This window comes from Thalassophryne amazonica, chromosome 4 (assembly GCF_902500255.1).
Source record: "Thalassophryne amazonica chromosome 4, fThaAma1.1, whole genome shotgun sequence".
Classification (NCBI taxonomy): Eukaryota; Metazoa; Chordata; class Actinopteri; order Batrachoidiformes; family Batrachoididae; genus Thalassophryne; species Thalassophryne amazonica.
In genome coordinates, this window is record NC_047106.1 from 42,776,100 (window position 1) to 42,796,229 (window position 20,130).

At 46.5% G+C, this 20,130-nt stretch overlaps 1 protein-coding gene across 1 annotated transcript in view; it reads left to right on the forward strand.

Moving 5' to 3' along the window:
• lrrc75a (leucine rich repeat containing 75A) overlaps positions 1-20,130 on the forward strand; it is a 173,625-nt gene that overhangs the window by 43,219 nt on the left and 110,276 nt on the right. The window contains exon 3 of the mRNA XM_034167779.1: positions 18,716-18,828. Coding sequence (XP_034023670.1) covers positions 18,716-18,828 — 113 coding nt within the window. The remainder of the gene's footprint in view (positions 1-18,715; positions 18,829-20,130) is intronic.

Here is a 20,130-nt window from a genome sequence, read left to right on the forward strand (position 1 = left end):
GTCAGACGCTGTCAAGATGGTGGCATTTGAAACCAACCCATTTGAATTCCAAACAAGATCTTCAGAGATGTCACTAAGGGTTTGTCCACTATACGGTATATGCAGTCTGTCAGTCAAAGAGATGTTGCCTCAATGAGCATCAACAAAAAAAAAAGGCCTGTATTTTTTTTTTTTTTTTTTTTACCTGTTTGGCGTCAGTCCTTTCATATAGACTGCATCAGAAGTTTTCTTTGTGGCAAAATAATTGTCTAAAATGAACTGTGTGAACATATTAGGCTATGTTCTGTGTACGTCTGAATGTTTGTCATTCCACTGAAAAATGTGTGTTATAATGCAGAAGCAACTATACATTGTGCCACAGTCTTCACTCAGACAAACTGTGAAGGAAATCAAAGCAGGGGGTTTGTGTACACAGAGATGAGCAAAACTTAAACGGAAGAGATGTTTGTGTTCAGAGAAAATGCAACGAGTCAGAGCCAACGTGCAGACAGAGACAGAAAATGAGGTGTTACTTTGCTCGTGCTGCTTTGTCCATGCAGTCTAACAAGTTTTTTGAGTTTTCCTTGTACAGCTAACATTGATATTGTTGCCGCTATTTTTCTGTCATGTGTCTTAGACTGCTTTACCAGTCTGCACTGCTGTCTTGCTTTAATGTGTATGTGAAGACATAAGAGCAACAGAAGTGCCGTTGCAATGGAAATACACTTATTTTTTTGTAACACTGCTCTCATCTGATGAATGGAAAATTGAAGTACACACTTCTTACATCTTGAATAATGCATCAGATTTTATTCTAACAGTCTTTGCAAATGAATTCCCTTCCAACAGGACTGAAAAGACGTGGAGACAGACAACAGGAATCATAGATTAACAACATTGTTGTGGTGCAAAAAACAAAATAATCTGGATTACATCGGTGAGTGTTAATCTGCTGTTCTGTTGATATGAGCTTCCCCGTCGACTTGAGTTTCCATAGTTTAAATTGACAGTTACGCGTGTCGTGATGAGCTTCCCCGTTGAAACAAGCTACCTGTCGCATTTCACTTTCATTCACTGAATATATGAATCTGTTACAGTTGAGCCGATAAATGATTAGAACCCAGAAGCAGTAAGATGTGGTGAAAACAAAATAACAATATATTTGACAAAGGAAGAAATGGATATTGCAGATTATCTTTGAGGAGGCATCAGAGCAGGGAGACACAGGCTTGACCAGAATGTGATGTAATTTTTTCAATTTATTTTCATTTATATAGCGCCAAATCACGACAGAGTTGCCTCAAGGCGCTTCACACAAGTAAGGTCTAACCTTACTAACCCCCAGAGCAGCAGTGATAAGGAAAAACTCCCTCTGAGGAAGAAACCTTAAGCAGACCAGACTCAAAGGGGTGACCCTCTGCTTGGGCCATGCTACGGACATAAATTACAGAACAATTCACAAAACGGATATACAGGAAATGCTGTTGGTGCACAGGACAGGAGGGTCTGCAGCACAAATAGCACACCCGTCTCTGGATGGAGCTGCACCTTAAACAGAGAGAAAAAAACAGAATCAGGCTGTTATGGTCTGGACGCAGATTGAGGAGCGGTCCAGCGTCTAACTGAACCCAGCGTTAAATAACCAGAAGCAGTTCCAAAAGAAACAAATTTATTTTTTCCCACTGTGCAATACAAAATAAATAAGTCTGGTGGGGTGAAGAGATGGCGCGCTCTCCCAGCGCCTCAACGGATCGGAGCCCGAACGTTCTGGACTCAGGAGCTCCGCCAACACCCCCCAGGTGGCTTTTCCCAAGACTGTACTCTGCGAAGGAGGAACAGAGGTAAGGTTATTCAGTACTTTTGGCAAGAAAAACTATTTAGAGGCACACTTATCAGTAACATGTTCAGGTCTGATTTCAGACTTAATTCAGAAGAACAGCTGCTCACAGCTTGTGGAGGAATATCAATCCGCACGCCACAGCCGCGAGGAGCAAATGAGACAATTTTCTTCAATACTTAAATTTAGCTGCGCAAAAATGCCACATTATATTCACAGATAAGCTTTTAAGGGATAATCACCTCTGACGTGTGCTGACAGCGCTTGCCTCTCACCCTCGTCCTCCTTCACAGACGCAATGTCAGATTCTGGAGCGGCCCTCAGCATCCTCAAACGGTCGTCACACGGTCGTATTCTCCGGCAAATAAGCCCAGATCACTGCTGGCTTAAATGCAGTTCTTCATCTCCTCATTGGTACCAGCTGAGAGTCCTCAGAACCGCACGTGAATGTCACAGGTGTCATAGATTGTCCTGATTAGAGAATCGCACGTGAGTGCAACAGGTGCAGCAGATCACCGTGACAGAGGTGAGAGACTCTTCTGCAGCACATTCTCCCCAGAGATCAGCCCCAAACCACCTGGGAAGGAAAACAAACACAAAAACCACAAAACAGTGTCCAGCCAAGACCCCCCACACACAACACAGGCATCAAAAAGACAAGAAATACTGTATAATTTGCCAGCATTAAACATCAAGAAAACAGAACAAATACTAAGGTGATCGCCGGCCACTAGCCTTAAGCTTCACTAAAAGACCCAGAATTTAGGTAAAGTTGAGGCCGCAGCCCGCTCCGTTTCCTAATAAAATGAATTAAGAGTAAAAAGCATAAAACTATACTATGCCAGTATGCTAGCCATATGAAAGGGATAATAAGTGCAACTTAAGCGCCTTGGGGCAACTGTTGTTGTGATTTGGCACTGTATAAATAAAATTGATTTGATTTGATTTAAGTCTGGATTTGAAAGTCTCCACAGAATCTGACCATTTTATTGATGCAGGGAGATCATTCCACAGAACAGGGGCACGATAAGAGAAAGCTCTGTGACCCGCATACTTCTTATTATTCATTCATATTTTTTTCCCGCTGCTTGGTCTAAAAAAGTAACCGTTACTGACTGCCACAATTTTTTTTTCCTGATTTCTTATAGTGTATCTTAAAGCCAGAAAGTTGCCATTTGAAATGACTTTAGTTTTGTGTCATGTCTGTGATCTGCTTTTTTTCTACAAAATTAAACAACTGAATGAACATCCTCCGAGGCCGGTGATTCCATAATTTTTGCCAGGGGTTGTAGTAGCAGAACCTTAAAATCTGATCTCCCTGGGACAGGAAGCCAGTGAAGGGATGCCAAAATGGGTGCAATGTGGTCAAACTTTCTGCTTCGTGTCAAAGGTCTGGCTGCAGTGGTTTGAACCAATTGGAGAGCCCTAATGCTGGACTGTGGTAAACCAGAAAATAGAACATTGCAGTAGTCCAATCTAGAAGAGATAAATGCATGGATCAGGGTCTCAGCATCAGCCGTAGACAGGATGGGACAAATCTTCGCTATATTTCGCAGGTAGAAGAAAGCAATCCTCATTATATTTCTTATGTGGAGGTCAAAGGACAATGTAGGATCAAAAATTACATCAAGGTTCCTCACTTTGTCAGAGTGATGTATGACACACGAGCCTCGGAAAAGCGTTAACTGGTCAAATTGATGCCAGTGTCTCACTGGACCAAGAACCATCATTTCAGTCTTATCAAAGTTTAAAAGTAGGAAGTTTCTAGACATCCAACTTCTCAGTGATGCAAGGCAATCTAAGGATTTTATGTGAATGAAATTACCAGCAGTTATCGGCATGTATAACTGAGTATCATCAGCATAGCAGTGAAAAGTAATTCCAAAACACTGCAATATGTGCCCAAGGGATACTATATAAAGGGAGAAAAGCAGGGGGCCTAAGACGGACCCCTGTGGAACCCCAAATTTCATGTCACTAAGGTTAGAGGTAGTGTTACTATACAAAACACAGTGTATAGTATGACGTCAACCATGCAAGGACACTCCCAGTAATCCCAAAGTGATTTCCCAACCTATCAAGTAGAAAATGATGATCCACGGTATCAAACACAGCACTGAGATCTAACAGCAACAGAACTGTAGTGGTGTCCGAATCCATTGCAAACAGAAGATCATTCACCACTTTAGTGAGAGCTGTCTCTATGGAATGATATTTTCTAAAAGCAGACTGCAGTTGCTCAAAGAGATTATTCTCAGTAAGATAGTCCACGAGCTGCCGTGACACCACATTTTCCAGAATTTTAGAGCAAAATGATAGATTTGATATCGGCCGATAGTTTATCAATGCACTAGGGTCAAGATTAGGTTTCTTAAGTAATGGATTAATCACTACAGATTTGAAACATTTAGGAACAGATCCAGAAGTTAAAGAAAGATTAATAATTTCCAGCACAGTTGGCCCAAGGGTGGGCCACAGGTCCTTAAACAGTTTTGTTGGTATAGGATCAAATAAATAGGTTGTGCTTGTTGTTGACGTTATGAGTTTCGTCAGCATGCCCAGAGAGATACTCTCAAATTCTGTAAATCTAGGTAATACCTCAGTAAAAGCACCTACCTCAATAGCAGGGTGTAGTGGTTGGGTTGAGGCATGCTGGTACAGTATATGTTTAACCTAATGTCTTCTATTTTCTTCTCAAAGTAATCCAGTAAATCTTGTGCTGTAAAAGAAGAGTGAACTACAGGTGGTTGTCCATGAATAAGTGTTGCCACCGTGTCAAACAAGAACTTTGAGTTATGCTTGTTTTTGTTGATCAAATCAGTGTAATAAATCCACTTTGTAGCCACACAAGGTGGAATACTTCTAATTTTGAACTATGCCATTTCCATTCTAGACCTCTAGCCTTATGCTTGAGGTCACGCAGGTAATCATTGAACCAAGGTTACTGTGTTTTGGGGTAGCGCGGTTTTAACACAACGGCCACAATGGAGCTGACAGGCGACAGGAACGCTGACACAGAGGAGCACAAGAGACAAGTCAAAATAAGGTGAACACGGAGCAAACACTGAGAGCTGCTATCTGATAAGATAAACAGAGGCCAGATACCACAGAGCTGAACTGAGTTTCTGGAAAGTGTGGAGTGGAAAAACCAGGGCATACGAGGTCTGTTAGAAAAGTATCCGACCTTTTTATTTTTTGCAAAAACCATATAGATTTGATTCACGTGTGATTACATCAGCCAAGCTTGAACCTTTGTGCGCATGCGTGAGTTTTTTCACGCCTGTCGGTTGCATCATTCGCCTGTGAGCACGCTTTGTGGGAGGAGTGGTCCAGCCCCCCGGCGGATTTTTATGGTCAGGAAAATGGCTGCGCGACTGCCGCTTTGCTGCATCAAATTTTTTTCAGAAACTGTGAGAGACAGCCAGGTGGAAACCATTCGGAAAATTCAGATGGCTTTCGGTGAAGATCTTATGGACATCACACAGATTAAGGAGCATTACAACCGGATTAAAGACGGCCCACAGCGGCTGAGGGTGCGCTGCGCTTCGAGCAGCTATCGACAGGCTGAAACGACCAGATCATTTCCAAAGTGAAGGCTGTGTTGATCCGGGACGTCGTCTGACTACCAGAGAAATGGCAAGAGAGGTGGACATAGCACTTTTTTGGCACATTACACTGTTACAGGAGATTTTGTAATGAAAGACGTGCGGGTCTGTCAAATCTGCTCTGTGATGGCGAGCACTCAGCAAGCATTTGGGAACTGAGGACACCAATTGTTGAAGCTTTGTAGGTGGAATTCTTTCCCATTCTTGCTTGATGTACGACTTCAGTTGTTCAACAGTCCGGGGTTTCTGTTGTATTTTGCGCTTCATAATGCGCCACACATTTTCAATGGGTGACAGGTCTGAACTGCAGGCAGGCCAGTCTAGTAGCCACACTCTTTTACTACGAAGCCACGCAGTTGTAACACGTGCAGAATGTGGCTTGGCATTGTCTTGCAGAAATAAGCAGGGACGTCCCTGAAAAAGATGTTGCTTGGATGGCAACATGTGCTGCTCCAAAACCTGGATGTTCCTTTCAGCATTGATGGTGCCATCACATATGTGTAAGGTGCCCATGCTATGGGCCCTAACACACCCCCAATACCATCACAGATGCTGGCTTTTGAACTTTTGCGCTGGTAACAATCTGGATGGTCTTTTTCCTCTGTCCGGAGGACACAACATCCATGATTTCCAAAAACAATTTGAAATGTGGACTCACCAGACCACAGCACACTTTTCCACTTCGCATCTGTCCATTTCAAATAAGCTCGGGCCCAGAGAAGTCGGTGGTGTTCTGGATGTTGTTGATGTATGGCTTTCGCTTTGCATGGTAGTGTTTTAACTTGCACTTGTAGATGTCGCGACGAACTGTGTTAATTGACAGTGGTTTTCTGAAGTGTTCCTGAGCCCACGGGGTAAGATCCTTTACACAATGATGTCGGTTTTTAATGCAGTGTCGCCTGAGGGATCGAAGGTCACGGGCATTCAGTGTTGGTTTTCGGCCTTGCCGCTTAGGTGTAGAAAGTTCTCCAGATTCTCTGAATCTTCTGAATATATTATGGACTGTAGATGATGGAATCCCTAAATTCCTTGCACTTGAACTGAATTGATTGATTTGAAAGAAACATTGTTCTTAAACTGTTGGACTATTTTTTGACGCAGTTGTTCACAAAGTGGTGATCCTCACCCCATCTTTGCTTGTGAACTGCTGAACCTTTTGGGGATGCTCCTTTTATACCCAATCATGACACTCACAATTAGTGTCCTCAGTAGGGCAGTCACAGTTATTACAATATTCGCCAATCGCAATTATTTTTCATATTCGTGAATATTTTTCATCATTGTGATTACTGTGAATTACTTATTTTATCCACAAAGTTGCATAAAATGACTCAGAATCTGACATCATCATGCAGCAGCAGCCACACGCAACCTTGCTGCCTCACTCACTCTGTTTCCTCTCGTCTTGGTCGGATGGTTAGCGAGGCTCGGATAATAACACGGAGCGTGAGGAGGTTCTGGTTCCAAAGCCACGCACTGCTGCGGATGCATTTTGGTTTTAAGTAGGGCTGCCACGACTAGTCGACTAGTCACGACTACGTTGACCATTGAAATCGTTAACAACAAATTTAGTAGTTGACAAGTCATTTATTTTATTTAAGTCTTTGTTTTTCCTCTCAATTCATAGTTTTCAGCAGCCGTCCTGCCGTCATTTGGGCGTTCAAATTTTGAATGAGACGGCCGATTAAAACAGTGGCTGTCTTATTCAAAGCCGTTTAAAATGGGTAGTTTACCGAAGGAGCTGTGTGTATGTGTATGTGTGTGTGTATGTGCATGCGCGCATGCGGAGTCAACATCGCTATGGACTGTGAGGGAGGGAGTGAGATTCCTGAATGGAGGCACGAGACGTTAAGTTCTGCTGTGAACCATCAGTGCACTTAAGACAGCAAGCGCGGAGCAGAGAGAGGATTTTAACCCGAGTGAACATGTTAAAAAAAACAAAACAAACCTGAGGCTGCCTTTACTCTCTGTTCTTTCTCTACACATGTGGTTCTGATGGCACCGTCCTGTTCACACCATGTGCGCATCGTATACTGAATTTATGAGATCACAAGCAGGGCTTGACAATAAGGCAATTTATGCACTGGCCCACAGGGCCAGTAGAATTTGAAAGTTACTGGCCCGGATGAAAATATCACTGGCCCAGAACCGGGGGGTAACCGATATGAATTTTTTAAATCAACACTCAGACATTAGAATTGGGTTTCCTTAATGCAAACACACTTGAAAACAAACACAATATCCTTATACTACATGATAAAAACCTTAAAGTGAGTCAACTTTGAAAAAAATGTCAGTAGGTAACTGATAGGATTTTTTTCAACACTCAGACATTAATACAAAAATAAATTTATTTCTTGATCATTTACAAAATTAATATGTTAAATTTCATATACCAAGCTCCCTTGCTAATGTTGTCACCTTGGGGTGTCCACAAGGTCATACTGATTAGACTTTTAAACTGGCGTATGAAATCATACCAGATGTCTACCAGTACTTGGTATATTTATACTTACTTGTCAGCATATTCTGGCATGGCCCTACAAGTTCCACAGAAGACAACCTCGCTCTCCTCATCACACTCCAGCCATGGCCGTCTTTTCTTCCATGAAGCTTGCCAAGTTTTCCTCACCCTTTTCTTCTCATATTCAGCATCAGCAGCCTTCCTCTTCTGTGCTTGTTTTGAGGGTGATAGCTGTTCTTTCCTTTGCTTCCCTGGTTTCTGCCCAGGGGCAGGAGGTTTCAAGAAATTCATAATATTCACTGCGCTCGATCTTGCTTAAGCGAAAATGATGCGTCGATGTTGAAGCGAAATTCGCGCCACATCAGAAGATGCTCCTGCAGACGAAATTCGTCTGCACTTCGGCAATGTTCCAAACATTGCGAAGTGGCGCAACATGTCCTGTCTCAGCAGCCTGTGAGCAAGACTTATGTCTCTTTTGTTCTTTATTTCACAATTATGACAAGAGTTTTTGGAGCGAGCAGCAGCCCCACAGCAGCGGGAGCAGAGTTTCTTTTTTTTTTTTTTTTATTGTTTACATGTGTGTGCGTGAACGGGACAGTTGGTCCTCAAACTGGGTCCCGCAGAGGCAGAAGGACCGCTGAAAACAGCCGTCATCCAGACGCAGCTCCTGCAACAAATAATGATACTGCCTGAATTGGGAACGTCTCATGACGTTTGTCAGCTTTCCACAACAACTCGCTCCGTGTGATCAAGGTCCATCATGTTATCTTGACTGACAACCAGAGCCGGCGAGCTGAATGGAAGCTCCTCCTATTTGATGACGCACCGGGGCGAATTTCCGCAGCAAAAGCAGAGCGACACACCCGGCGAAGGAGGCGCGTCCGTTGCCACGCGACCCCCGTGAATTTATAGCATCTGATCGCGCCCGGTGTGAATGCAGCATTAGACTAATAAATTTGCCCAAAGCGATTTTAATTCTTACTGGCCCATACGGACCAGTGAAATATGAACTTCACTGGCCCGTGGTGGCCCGGAACGTGTAAAAAAGGCCACCGGGCCATCGGACCAGTGCTATTGTCGAGCCCAGACAAGATAAAGTAAACCGTCAGATATCCTTAAAACATCCTTAAAAATGAGGATATATAAATGAACTGAGCAAAAATTACACACACACGGGTTTTAAAAAAAACCCTGCTGTGGAGAAGCTGTGCAGAGGCACAGATCACAAAAAGCTGAACTTTAACAGCTGTTTATTTTCCAAAGGTATGTATTTGTTCAATCTTGAGCTTAATGTCGTGTTCAAGCACAAAACGTGACTGATGAGAAAAAAAGGATGACTTCATCACACTAAAATGAACTGGAGTCAGAATAAAAATACAAGCTGCTGATTTCTGTTATTTTTCAAAGTTATTATAAGCTGCACCTATATGTTTTAATTATTTCAAAGTGAGTTGCCTCTTACTGTATTATGAATTATTTATACAAAAAAACATGGGGAGTCTAATCAGCCTGCATTGTTCTGTTAAGTTTATATCAGTTTTCCTGCACATGTCCAGGTGTTTTTCCTTCTTTATAAGAGTTTGGTGTTTGCTCCACAAAGTTTTAAAACACAATAAAATGTTCACACTGTTCTTTATAGCAGTTCTGTTGTGAAAGTGTAGGAACACGGACCCACAACAGGGGGTGTTAAATGAACGGGCAATGGATAAGCCAAACAGTAACAATTTAATGTTGTGATGTGTACAACGGAATACAGACAAATACAGTTTTTGATACTGCAGACAATTATATGTTGAGTGACGTGTGGGCAGGCTTGAGGATAGGAGACGTCCGTCCAGAACCGAGCCGGATCCCACACGGCCCTCACCGCCAACGGATCTGAAGAACACCGGAGCCGCCAAGTCCTGGATCCCCAGGTGGCCACCGTCTCCAGCTGTCAGACCTGGTACTGCTGGCAGAGAACAGAAACAGAGTTGATGAGTGTGAGTTCGCACACTCCGTAATCCCACAGTCTGTGTTCTTTTGGGAGGGAGCACCTCCACCTCCAGTCACACACTCGTGCAGCTCCTGTCTAACCACTTATCTGGTTGGAGTGTGAAGCGAAGCCGTCGCTGGTCACACCTAACTCCAATCCCTCAGATAAGGCAAACCACAGGAAAGCGGCTGCAAAAAGAGTTCAGACTATTTGTCAGCGTTGAATACAGCAGAGAAATTACCTCTTATGGTAGCTGATTTCTCGGCGAGGAGGTGGAGTTGCAGTCCGGCCTTTATGGTGATGGTGATGAGTTGTATGAGTGACAGCTGGTACGGATGATGAGTGACAGCTGTCACTCCCAGTGGCTCCGACGCCCTCTAGTGCTTGAAGCCCGCACTCCAAGCAGGGCGCCATCTGGTGGTGGTGGGCCAGCAGTACCTCCTCTTCAGCGGCCCACACAACAGGACCCCCCCTCAACGGGCGCCTCCTGGCGCCCGACCAGGCTTGTCCGGGTGCCGGGTGTAGAAGTCGGCCAGGAGGGCCGGGTCCAGGATGAAGCTCCTTCTCACCCAGGAGCGTTCTTCGGGTCCGTATCCTTCCCAGTCTACCAAATACTGGAACCCCCGGCCCTTCCGACGGACGTCCAGGAGCCGGCGCACAGTCCAAGCCGGCTCCCCGTCAATGATCCGGGCAGGCGGCGGCGCCGGTCCAGGGGCACAGAGTGGAGAGGTGTGGCAGGGTTTGAGTCGTGACACGTGAAAGACCGGATGTATCCGCAGTGAAGCTGGCAGCTTTAGCTATGTATCTGTCCTTCAGTTTTTGGGATTCCACTTGTAGGGGGATGTCCTTTGTAGATAGCCAAACCGCCTGCCTGGGCTGATACGTAGGGGCCAGGGCACGCCGGCGGTCTGCATGGGCCTTAGCCCTCGTCCGGGCTTTGAGCAGGGCAGAGCGGGCGGTACGCCACACCCGACGGCACCTCCTCAGATGGGCCTGGACCGAGGGTACCCCGACCTCTCCCTCCACGAGTGGAAACAATGGGGGCTGGTACCCCAAACATACCTCAAATGGGGAGAGGCCGGTGGCAGATGAGACTTGGCTATTATGAGCGTACTCGATCCAGGCCAGATGGTCACTCCAGGCCGTCGGGTGCGCGGAGGTCACGCAGCGGAGGGCCTGCTCCAATTCCTGGTTCACCCGCTCTGCCTGTCCGTTCGTCTGGGGGTGGTACCCGGACGAGAGACTTACGGTGGCCCCCAGTTCCCTGCAGAAACTCCTCCAGACCTGGGAGGAGAACTGAGGACCGCGATCTGAGACAATGTCCGATGGAATCCCATGCAGATGCACGACATGGTGGACCAGGAGGTCTGCAGTCTCCTGGGCCATCGGGAGCTTCGGGAGGGCCACGAAGTGGGCCGCCTTGGAGAACTGGTCCATTATCGTGAGGATGGTAGTCATGCCCTGGGATGGCGGGAGGCCCGTGACGAACTCCAGGCCGATGTGAGACCAGGGGCGATGAGGCATGGGCAGAGGCTGGAGGAGGCCTTGGATCTTGTGGTGGTCCGCCTTGCCCCTGGCGCAGGTGGTGCAGGCCTGGACGTACTCCCGGACGTCGGCTTCCAGAGACGCCCACCAGAAGCGCTGCCGGACAACTGCCACGGTTCTTCGCACCCCTGGGTGGCAGGAGAGCTTGGAACCGTGACAGAAGTCCAGGACTGCAGCCCTGGCCTCTGGTGGGATGTACATCTTGTTCTTCGGTCCAGTCCCCAGGTCCGGGTTCCGTGTCAGGGCCTCCTGGACGGTCTTCTCCACGTCCCAGGTAAGGGTGGCCACGACAGTGGACTCGGGGATGATAGTTTCAGTTGGGTCTGACAGCTCGGTCCTGACTTCCTTCTCGTGCACCCGGGACAGGGCGTCAGACCGTTGGTTCTTCGTCCCGGGGCGGTATGTGATCCGAAAATCAAAACGCCCGAAGAACAGTGACCAGCGGGCTTGCCTGGGGTTCAGACGCTTGGCAGTCCGGATGTACTCCAGGTTCCGATGGTCCGTGAAAAACGTGAACGGTACCGAAGCTCCCTCCAACAGGTGTCTCCACTCCTGTAGAGCCTCCTTCACCGCAAGAAGTTCCCGATTGCCGACGTCATGATTCCTTTCAGCCGGGGTCAACCTGCGGGAGAAATAGGCACAAGGGTGGAGAACCTTGTTGGACTCCCCGCTCTGGGATAGCACGGCTCCTATCCCTGAGTCAGAGGCGTCCACTTCAACTATAAACTGGCGATTTGGATCGGGCTGCACCAGGACTGGCGCAGTCGAGAACCGGCGTTTCAACTCCCTAAACGCGGCTTCGCACCGATCCGACCAGGTGAAGGGGACTTTAGTGGAGGTCAGGGCTGTCAGGGGGCTAACTACCTGACTGTAGCCCTTGATGAACCTCCGGTAGAAATTTGCAAAACCGAGGAACTGTTGCAGTTTCCTACGGTTTGTTGGTTGGGGCCAATCTCTCACCGCCGCAACCTTGGCCGGATCAGGGGCGACGGAGTTGGAGGAGATGATGAACCCCAAGAAGGACAAAGAAGTGCGGTGGAACTCACACTTCTCACCCTTCACAAACAGCCGGTTCTCCAACAACCACTGTAGGACCTGACGTACATGCTTGACATGGGTCTCAGGATCCGGAGAAAAGATGAGTATATCGTCTAGATATACGAAGACAAACCGATGCAGGAAGTCCCGCAAGATGTCATTAACCAATGCTTGGAATGTCGCGGGTGCATTGGTGAGGCCGAACGGCATGACCAGGTACTCAAAGTGACCTAACGGGGTGTTGAATGCCGTCTTCCACTCGTCTCCCTCCCGGATCCGAACCAGGTGATAAGCATTCCTAAGATCCAATTTCGTGAAAATTTGGGCTCCATGCAGGGGCGTGAACACTGAATCCAACAGAGGTAACGGGTATCGGTTGCGAACCGTGATCTCGTTCAGCCCTCTGTAATCAATGCATGAACGGAGTCCACCGTCCTTCTTGCCCACAAAAAAGAAACCAGCACCCATCGGGGAGGTGGAGTTCTGGATCAACCCGGCAGCTAACGAGTCCCGGATGTAGGTCTCCATTGATTCGCGTTCCGGACGTGAGAGGTTGTACAGCCTGCTGGACGGGTACTCAGCGCCCGGTATCAAATCAGTGGCACAATCGTACGGACGGTGCGGGGGCAGCGTGAGTGCCAGATCCTTGCTGAAGACGTCAGCAAGGTCATGGTACTCGGCCGGCACCGCCGGCAGATTAGGGGGGACTGAAACCTCCTCCTTAGCAGTCACACCGGGTGGAACCGAGGATCCTAAACACTCCCGGTGGCAGGTTTCGCTCCACTGAACCACAACCCCAGACAGCCAATCAATCCGGGGATTGTGTTTTAACACCCATGGAAAACCCAAAATCACTCGGGAGGTAGAAGGTGTTACATAAAACACAATCTCCTCCCTGTGATTCCCAGACACCACCAATGTCACTGGCTGTGTCTGGTGTGTGATTAGTGGAAGAAGGGTGCCATCTAGCGCCCGCACCGACAATGGTGATGGTAAGGCCACTAGAGGGAGCCCAACCTCCTTTGCCCATCTGCTATCCAGCAGATTCCCATCCGACCCCGTGTCCACCAGTGCTGGGGCGTGAAGGGTTAGATCCCCACTCAGGATCGTGACTGGGATTCGTGCAGATCGTCGGGGTTTCCCCACGTGGGTGTTGTGACCCACCCTTAGCCCAGTCTCTAAGGACGAGTGCTGTTGTTTTGACCGTTTGGGGCATTCTCTCTGTATGTGCTCGGTAGAGCTGCAGAGAAAACACTCTCCACGGATCAGCCTCCTTTGTCTCTGATCTGATCGTTTTTTGGCCCTGCTCGTTTCCATAGCAACGTCAGCAGGGGGAGCTGTTGTCACGTGGAGAGCCCTGGCAGTGGAGCGTGGGGAAGTCGGCTTCCTTTCGAACCCGGGAGGAAGAGGGACAGCTTGTGCCTGGCCACGCCCCTCGTCTCGTTCCCGTCGGTGTTCCGTTAATCGGTTGTCTAACCATATAACCAGGTCGATAAGCCCATCTAAATCCCGCGGCTCGTCCTTCGCCACCAGGTGCTCCTTAAGGACCAGAGACAGTCCGTTTACAAAGGCGGCGCGGAGCGCAACAGCATTCCAGCCGGCTCGCGCTGCCGCTATGCGGAAGTCGACTGCATACTTCGCTGCGCTCCGACGCCCCTGCCGTATCGACAGCAGCACACTTGAAGCGGTCTCGCCTCTATGAGGGTGGTCGAACACCTGTCGGAACTCCCTCACAAACTCAGTATAAACCGTTAGGAGCCATGAATTCTGCTCCCAAAGCGCCGTAGCCCAGGCGCGTGCCTCTCCTCAAAGCAGATTTATAACGTAAGCCACCCGGCTGGCGTCTGCTGCGTACATGACGGGACGCTGTGAAAAGACGAGCGAGCACTGCATCAAGAAGTCCGCGCACGTCTCCACACAGCCTCCGTACGGCTCCGGAGGACTTATGTATACTTCAGGGGAAGGTGGGGGGTTCGTTGAACGACCAGCGGAATGTCTGTTTCTGGCACACGGTCAGCAGGAGGAGGTGCTGCAGCAGCGCCCTGAGCACGCGCTTCCACCTGGGCGGTGAGAGCCTCCATCCTACGATTGAGAACACTGCTCTGCTCGGTAATTAAGTCCAACCGAGCGGTAAAGGCGGTTAAGATGTGCTGCAGCTCACCCAACACGCCTCCTGCTGGCGCCTGTGCACCTCGCTCTTCCATTGGCTGTCCAAGCGATGGTTGATGCCCCTCGGGATCCATGACGCTGGCCGAGAAATCCTGTTGTGAAAGTGTCGTGACACGGACCCACAACAGGGGGCGTTAATGAACGGACAATGGATAAGCCAAAAAGTAACAATTTAATGTTGTGAATCACACAACGATGTACAGACAATAACAATATAGTGACTGTCAATCATACACCAGGTGACGTGTGGGCAGGCTCGACGATAGAAGACGCCTGGCGAGAGAAAAGCCGGATCCACACAGCTTCCACCGCCACCGCCAAGCCCTGCGCCCCAGGTGGCCGCTGTCTTCAGCAGTCAGACCCGGTACTGCTGGCAGAGAACAGAGACAGTCCAGATGAGTGTGAGGTCGCACACTCAGTAATCCCACAGTCTGTATTCAGTAAAGGAGGGAGAACCTCCACCTCCAATCACACACTCGTGCAGCTCCTGAGTTAACCACTTATCTGAGTGGGGTGTGAGGCGAAGCCGTCGCAGTCCACACCAAATGCCAACTCCGCAGATAAGGCACACCACAGGAAAACGGCTGCAAAAAGAGATCAGACTAATACTCAAAGTTTAAGTCAGCAGTGAAAATTACCTGATTGGTAGTTGATTTCTCGGCGAGGTGGAGTTGCAGTCCGGCCTTTGTAGTGGTGGTGATGGGTGACAGCTGGTGTTGATAGGTGACAGCTGTCACTTCCAGCGGCTCCAACGCCCTCTCGTGCTTGGAGCCCGCACACCAAGCAGGGCGCCATCTGGTGGTGGTGGGCCAGCAGTACCTCCTCTTCAGCGGCCCACACAACATTAGTTCTTCTAAAAACTGTTGAGGTCTAAGGTTCTAAAAACATTCTGGAATCTCACAACATTCTAACTCCTTATAGAAACTTTGCACAATTTATTACCCTTGAAAAACATCTGCCCAATCCATAGTCCATGGATCCCCACGGGCAATGCGCTAGTATATATAAATATGTGTTCCCTTCTGTCATCTTTTTTTATGCTTCTCTGCAAAAAATAAAAAACATAAAAAATTCTGACAAGATCTGCTTGAATTAGAGACAAATACATACAGACACACATACTTACACACTGACCTGAACAGCACCACAAAGTTTATGGAAAAGTGTTCACGTCTTCTCCTCACCATCTGTTTTCGACGGTCTACAGGGAACCTGCAAACCTGACTCATCGCCTGAATAAATGCATTTTAATATGGTTGGAAGTCCCTGTCTCGGGTGTGGATGTGGTACAATAGAGCCTTGTGACGACATTGAGGCTGAAGTAATGAGTTTGTAAATTGCTTCATTGTTCAGTGTTCATCACATAGTGGAGTCTCACAAGCAAACTTAACAGAAAGCAGTGAATAGATTTGGTGGACACGTGAATCAACACCAACAAAAAGTGCAGGTTTAGTGCTGAGTTGCTGTCTTTTCTACTTTTGGTCTTGTGTTTCCCAATCAAAAGCTTGACATTGGAGGAAAATGTCACTGGTCACAGCCATCAATGAAAACGTGACCTGTTGACAGAAGGAATAACATAAAACATAAAAAGATTCCTCCAAATGTTCTGGGCATTGTGAATTTGTGTTACAACTTTTAACAATTTTTGCATGATACTGTATGACTGTAATCGGTTTCATCTGCAGGCACTAACTGGTCGACCTCATTATGGCCATCACACGGCACTTAACGAAGGGCAACGAAGCCCTAACGAACCAAGAAATCTGGACTTTCGCTGACTTTCGTTGGCATCATTTAACCTTCACTCAGCTTCATTCCTGCAGCTGGTGCTTCATCAGGATTTTAAACTGTCGAAAAATTTGAACAAAGGGCAACGAAAACCTCAATTCGGCCATATTTCGTTTTGTTGTTGTTCTTTACATTTTTTAATGTTTGCTTAGTTTTTGTCACGTTAGTGTTTAGTTTGACTTTGTTTCGACCAGCTGACTGTTTTCACACAGTGCAGAAGCCGGTTTGTGAGCTCCACTGCTGCCGCTGGGTTCATGTACCGTCAATGAATCAATCAATCAATCAGCATTTATTTATAGAGCGCTTTACAGCACCAACTTGTATCCAAAGCACTTAACATTAAAAATACAAATTTACAAAAATAAAACACATATACAATAAAATTTAAAAACAGCACGTAAAAACAGAACACCTCCCCACTAGGTGTTAAAAGCCAGTTTAAATAAATAAGTCTTTAACTTAGATTTAAAACGTGCTAGGTCAGAAATAGTACATAATTCAAGAGGTAGCTTGTTCCACAGTCTGGGGCCAGCTACCGCAAAAGCTTGATCGCCCCAGCGTTTGTATCTTGACCTTGGAACATCTAAGTAAAGCTGGCCAGATTCCCGTAATGTCCTACTGTAAGTGCGCAAAATTAAAATTTCAGACAAGTAGGGAGGTGCAAGGCCATAAATAGCTTTAAAAACAAACAATAAAATCTTAAAATCAATTCTAAAATGAACTGGAAGCTAGTGGAGTGAGTACAGGACGGGTGTAATATGCTCACCTCTAAAAGTGTTTGTTAAAAGACGAGTAGCAGCATTCTGCACCAATTGGAGACGTGCAAGAGAAGACTGATTAATGCCAGAATAAAGTGCATTACAATAATCAAGTCTGGAGTTATAATTGACCCTAATGGCAGAATGTACAAAGAAAATAGAGTAGACCCAAGAAGAGAACCCGTCGGAAATTACAGGCATATTCAGCCTGCTTGCTTGGATTTTTTTTTTTTTTTAAATCTGGGTGGGGGGTCAGCTTCACTGGGCTCAGGCACCTTATATAGGCCAGAATTAATCTTTTGTGTGGATACAATTAAGTTTTTTGCCACATGCAACTGCTGAATTTGAAACAACCAAAAAGTTGTGTAATTTCCGACGGTACTTGAACGCAGCGGCAGCAGCAGCTCTTGGGTGTGCTTATTATTTTTTATTAAATATAACAATATGAGTGTAGGAATGACAATCCAGCCCTTATGTACATGTGGCAACAGGTAGATAATTCAAATGATTATGTTCTGGAAGGTAGAATTCACGTTGTGGATCAGCTGCAGCTGATGGAAATAACCGCACATGGGGTGTCAATGTGCGTTCACACGGACTGATCAGTTTACTGCTCTAATATATTCAGTCATCTTTACACTTATATTTATTCCCCCTTTTGACAGTTTTCTGTTATAAATCAATATATATGGCTTAGTAATGTATTACAGTGATACAGCAGTGACCACGTTACACCAGTTTTTTTTTTTTTTTTTAATTGGAGGAAGACGGATTAAAAAAATTAAATAAAAACTGGCAGACTGAGGATTCTGATGATGAAGGAGATGATCTGTCTTTTTTCTGGACGAGGAACCAGAGCAGGTGGGTCCACCGACGTGCACACAGATCTCCACAGCTTCTGTTTGCAGTTTCTCAGCGCTATGAGCTCCGTCCCAGTGCCGAGTCCTGGAACGCAGAGATGCAGACACACACTGCTCCAGCTGTGGCTCCAGGCACATTTCATTTAAAGCCTCAAGATCAACGTTAGCTTCGGTTTCGTTTTGTTCCTCTTTCGTCCCTTTTGTGCTCTTGCTTCACAGGGCTATTCTGTGATAAAGCTCGTTCGTCCACCTTTTCTCAACGAATTGTGACTTTTTAAACTTTTCCCCTTCGTTCAGGAATTGTCATGTGCCGTGTGACTGGGCCATTAGTTAACAGCGAAACTACTTGCTGTTTGAGACCAAGGCTTCTCAGGGGATGTACTGCATAGCAACAGTTGCGAAGCATGGACTAATGGCTGTCCATGTCAATCATGAGTTTGCAGTCAGTTTTTCTCAGGAGGATATTACAGTGTCCTCCTGCTAAACCACTCGCAAATGCTTGATGACTGTTGATGCCATTTTTCCCTCTCTTGGCAAATTGTCTGAGGAGGAGTAGTAGAAGGAGCCAAATAGTTTGGTGTTGTTTGTTTCTTGCAAAGTTTCAAACCATCTGGTTTTATCATTGCTTCTCCAAGAGTGCTGCATGAAAGTTTTGAGCTGTTTGTGCTTCACATCTCATTTTGTCCCTGTCGGATAGGAGGGAGACTCTCTTGGAGCGATGGAGAAGGTTTGCCGCCAGCTGACCTACCACCTCAGCCCTCATTCTCAGTGGAGGAGACAGGGCCTGCTCAAAAGGAAACCCCAGGCCTGGTGAGTGTGTGTGTTAGTGTGTGACAGTGTGAGTCTGTGTTTTTGTTATCGTCTCACTGTGGCACCAATGTGTCATCATCTGCTGTCCCTTTGGGTGCCATGAAAAGTCCAGTGATCTCCCTCTTTGTCTCACATGCACAGTTAGGGCTGGAGTCTGTTCTTTGTCTCTTCATTCTTCAGTGCGTTTATGTGTCGTTCTTTTTGTCTGGTGTTCCTCGTCAATTCCTGGTCAGAATGACAAGTGTTGAATTTTTAAATATGATCATAAATGAATGGAAATGAACCCATTTTTGTACATTCAGAATATTTAATAAAATTACAAGTTACTGTTACTGCTGGGCATCACTGGGCAGCTCTGGGACAAGCAGGATATTCTGCTGCTGCATCCACGGACAGCTTGCAAAGGCCTGACACATGTCTGCATAACTCCAGGCAGGGGAACTGTTATTGCTAGATCAGATTTTTTTTTTTTTTATGTGTGCAGCATTAAAACTTGTCGGCACATCCAACCCTAAAGCACAACACAAGATTGACTGAAACGTTGCATCTTAACAGCCATAGAATTCAGAGTTCCCAATGTTTGGATAGTTCAAAGACAGTCAGATGAGGATTAGAGGCCCTGTGAAAGGTGGGTGTCACCTCATCACCTCACCTTTTTTCATAGACATTGGGGTTCTTCAACACTTCTGCACCTGCATTCTGGATCATGCCCAGAAAAACATGGTGTATGACCAAAATGTTGCAGCTGACGCTCCCTCATAATGCAAGTGATACTCCCAATGCGAGTTTCCCAAAGTAATCACTCATTTGACACAAAGTCAATAAAATGGTACCTAAAGAGTCTTCAATGAGACCTAGAACCAAACACATCCAGTCACTTTAAGTCAGTGGTGTCATCTAAACCTCGCAACCATACAAGAATGGGTGGGTCGATAGTTCAACGGTACTGTTTTTACTTTGTGAAGCACTCTGTGTTGCATTTAATTGTATGAAAAGTGCTCTATAAATAAAGTTTGATTGATTGATTGATTGAAGAAGCACCAACTCTCTAAAGACTTAGATCTTTGTTCTCCTGCAAAGGTATCACCATCACCAGACACCTCTGTCCAGTGACCTCATGACTCCATAAGCTCTTCCCAGGTATCCCTCAGTCTCAAAGGCAGCAGACTCAGAGATAAATGAATGAGTTATTGTAATGAGTTACTGTCAAGTAATGAATGAGTAATGAGTTACTCTCGAGATAAATGAATGTCTACAAGTTCTACACTTTCAAAACATACAGATGCACCTCTGATGGCTGAT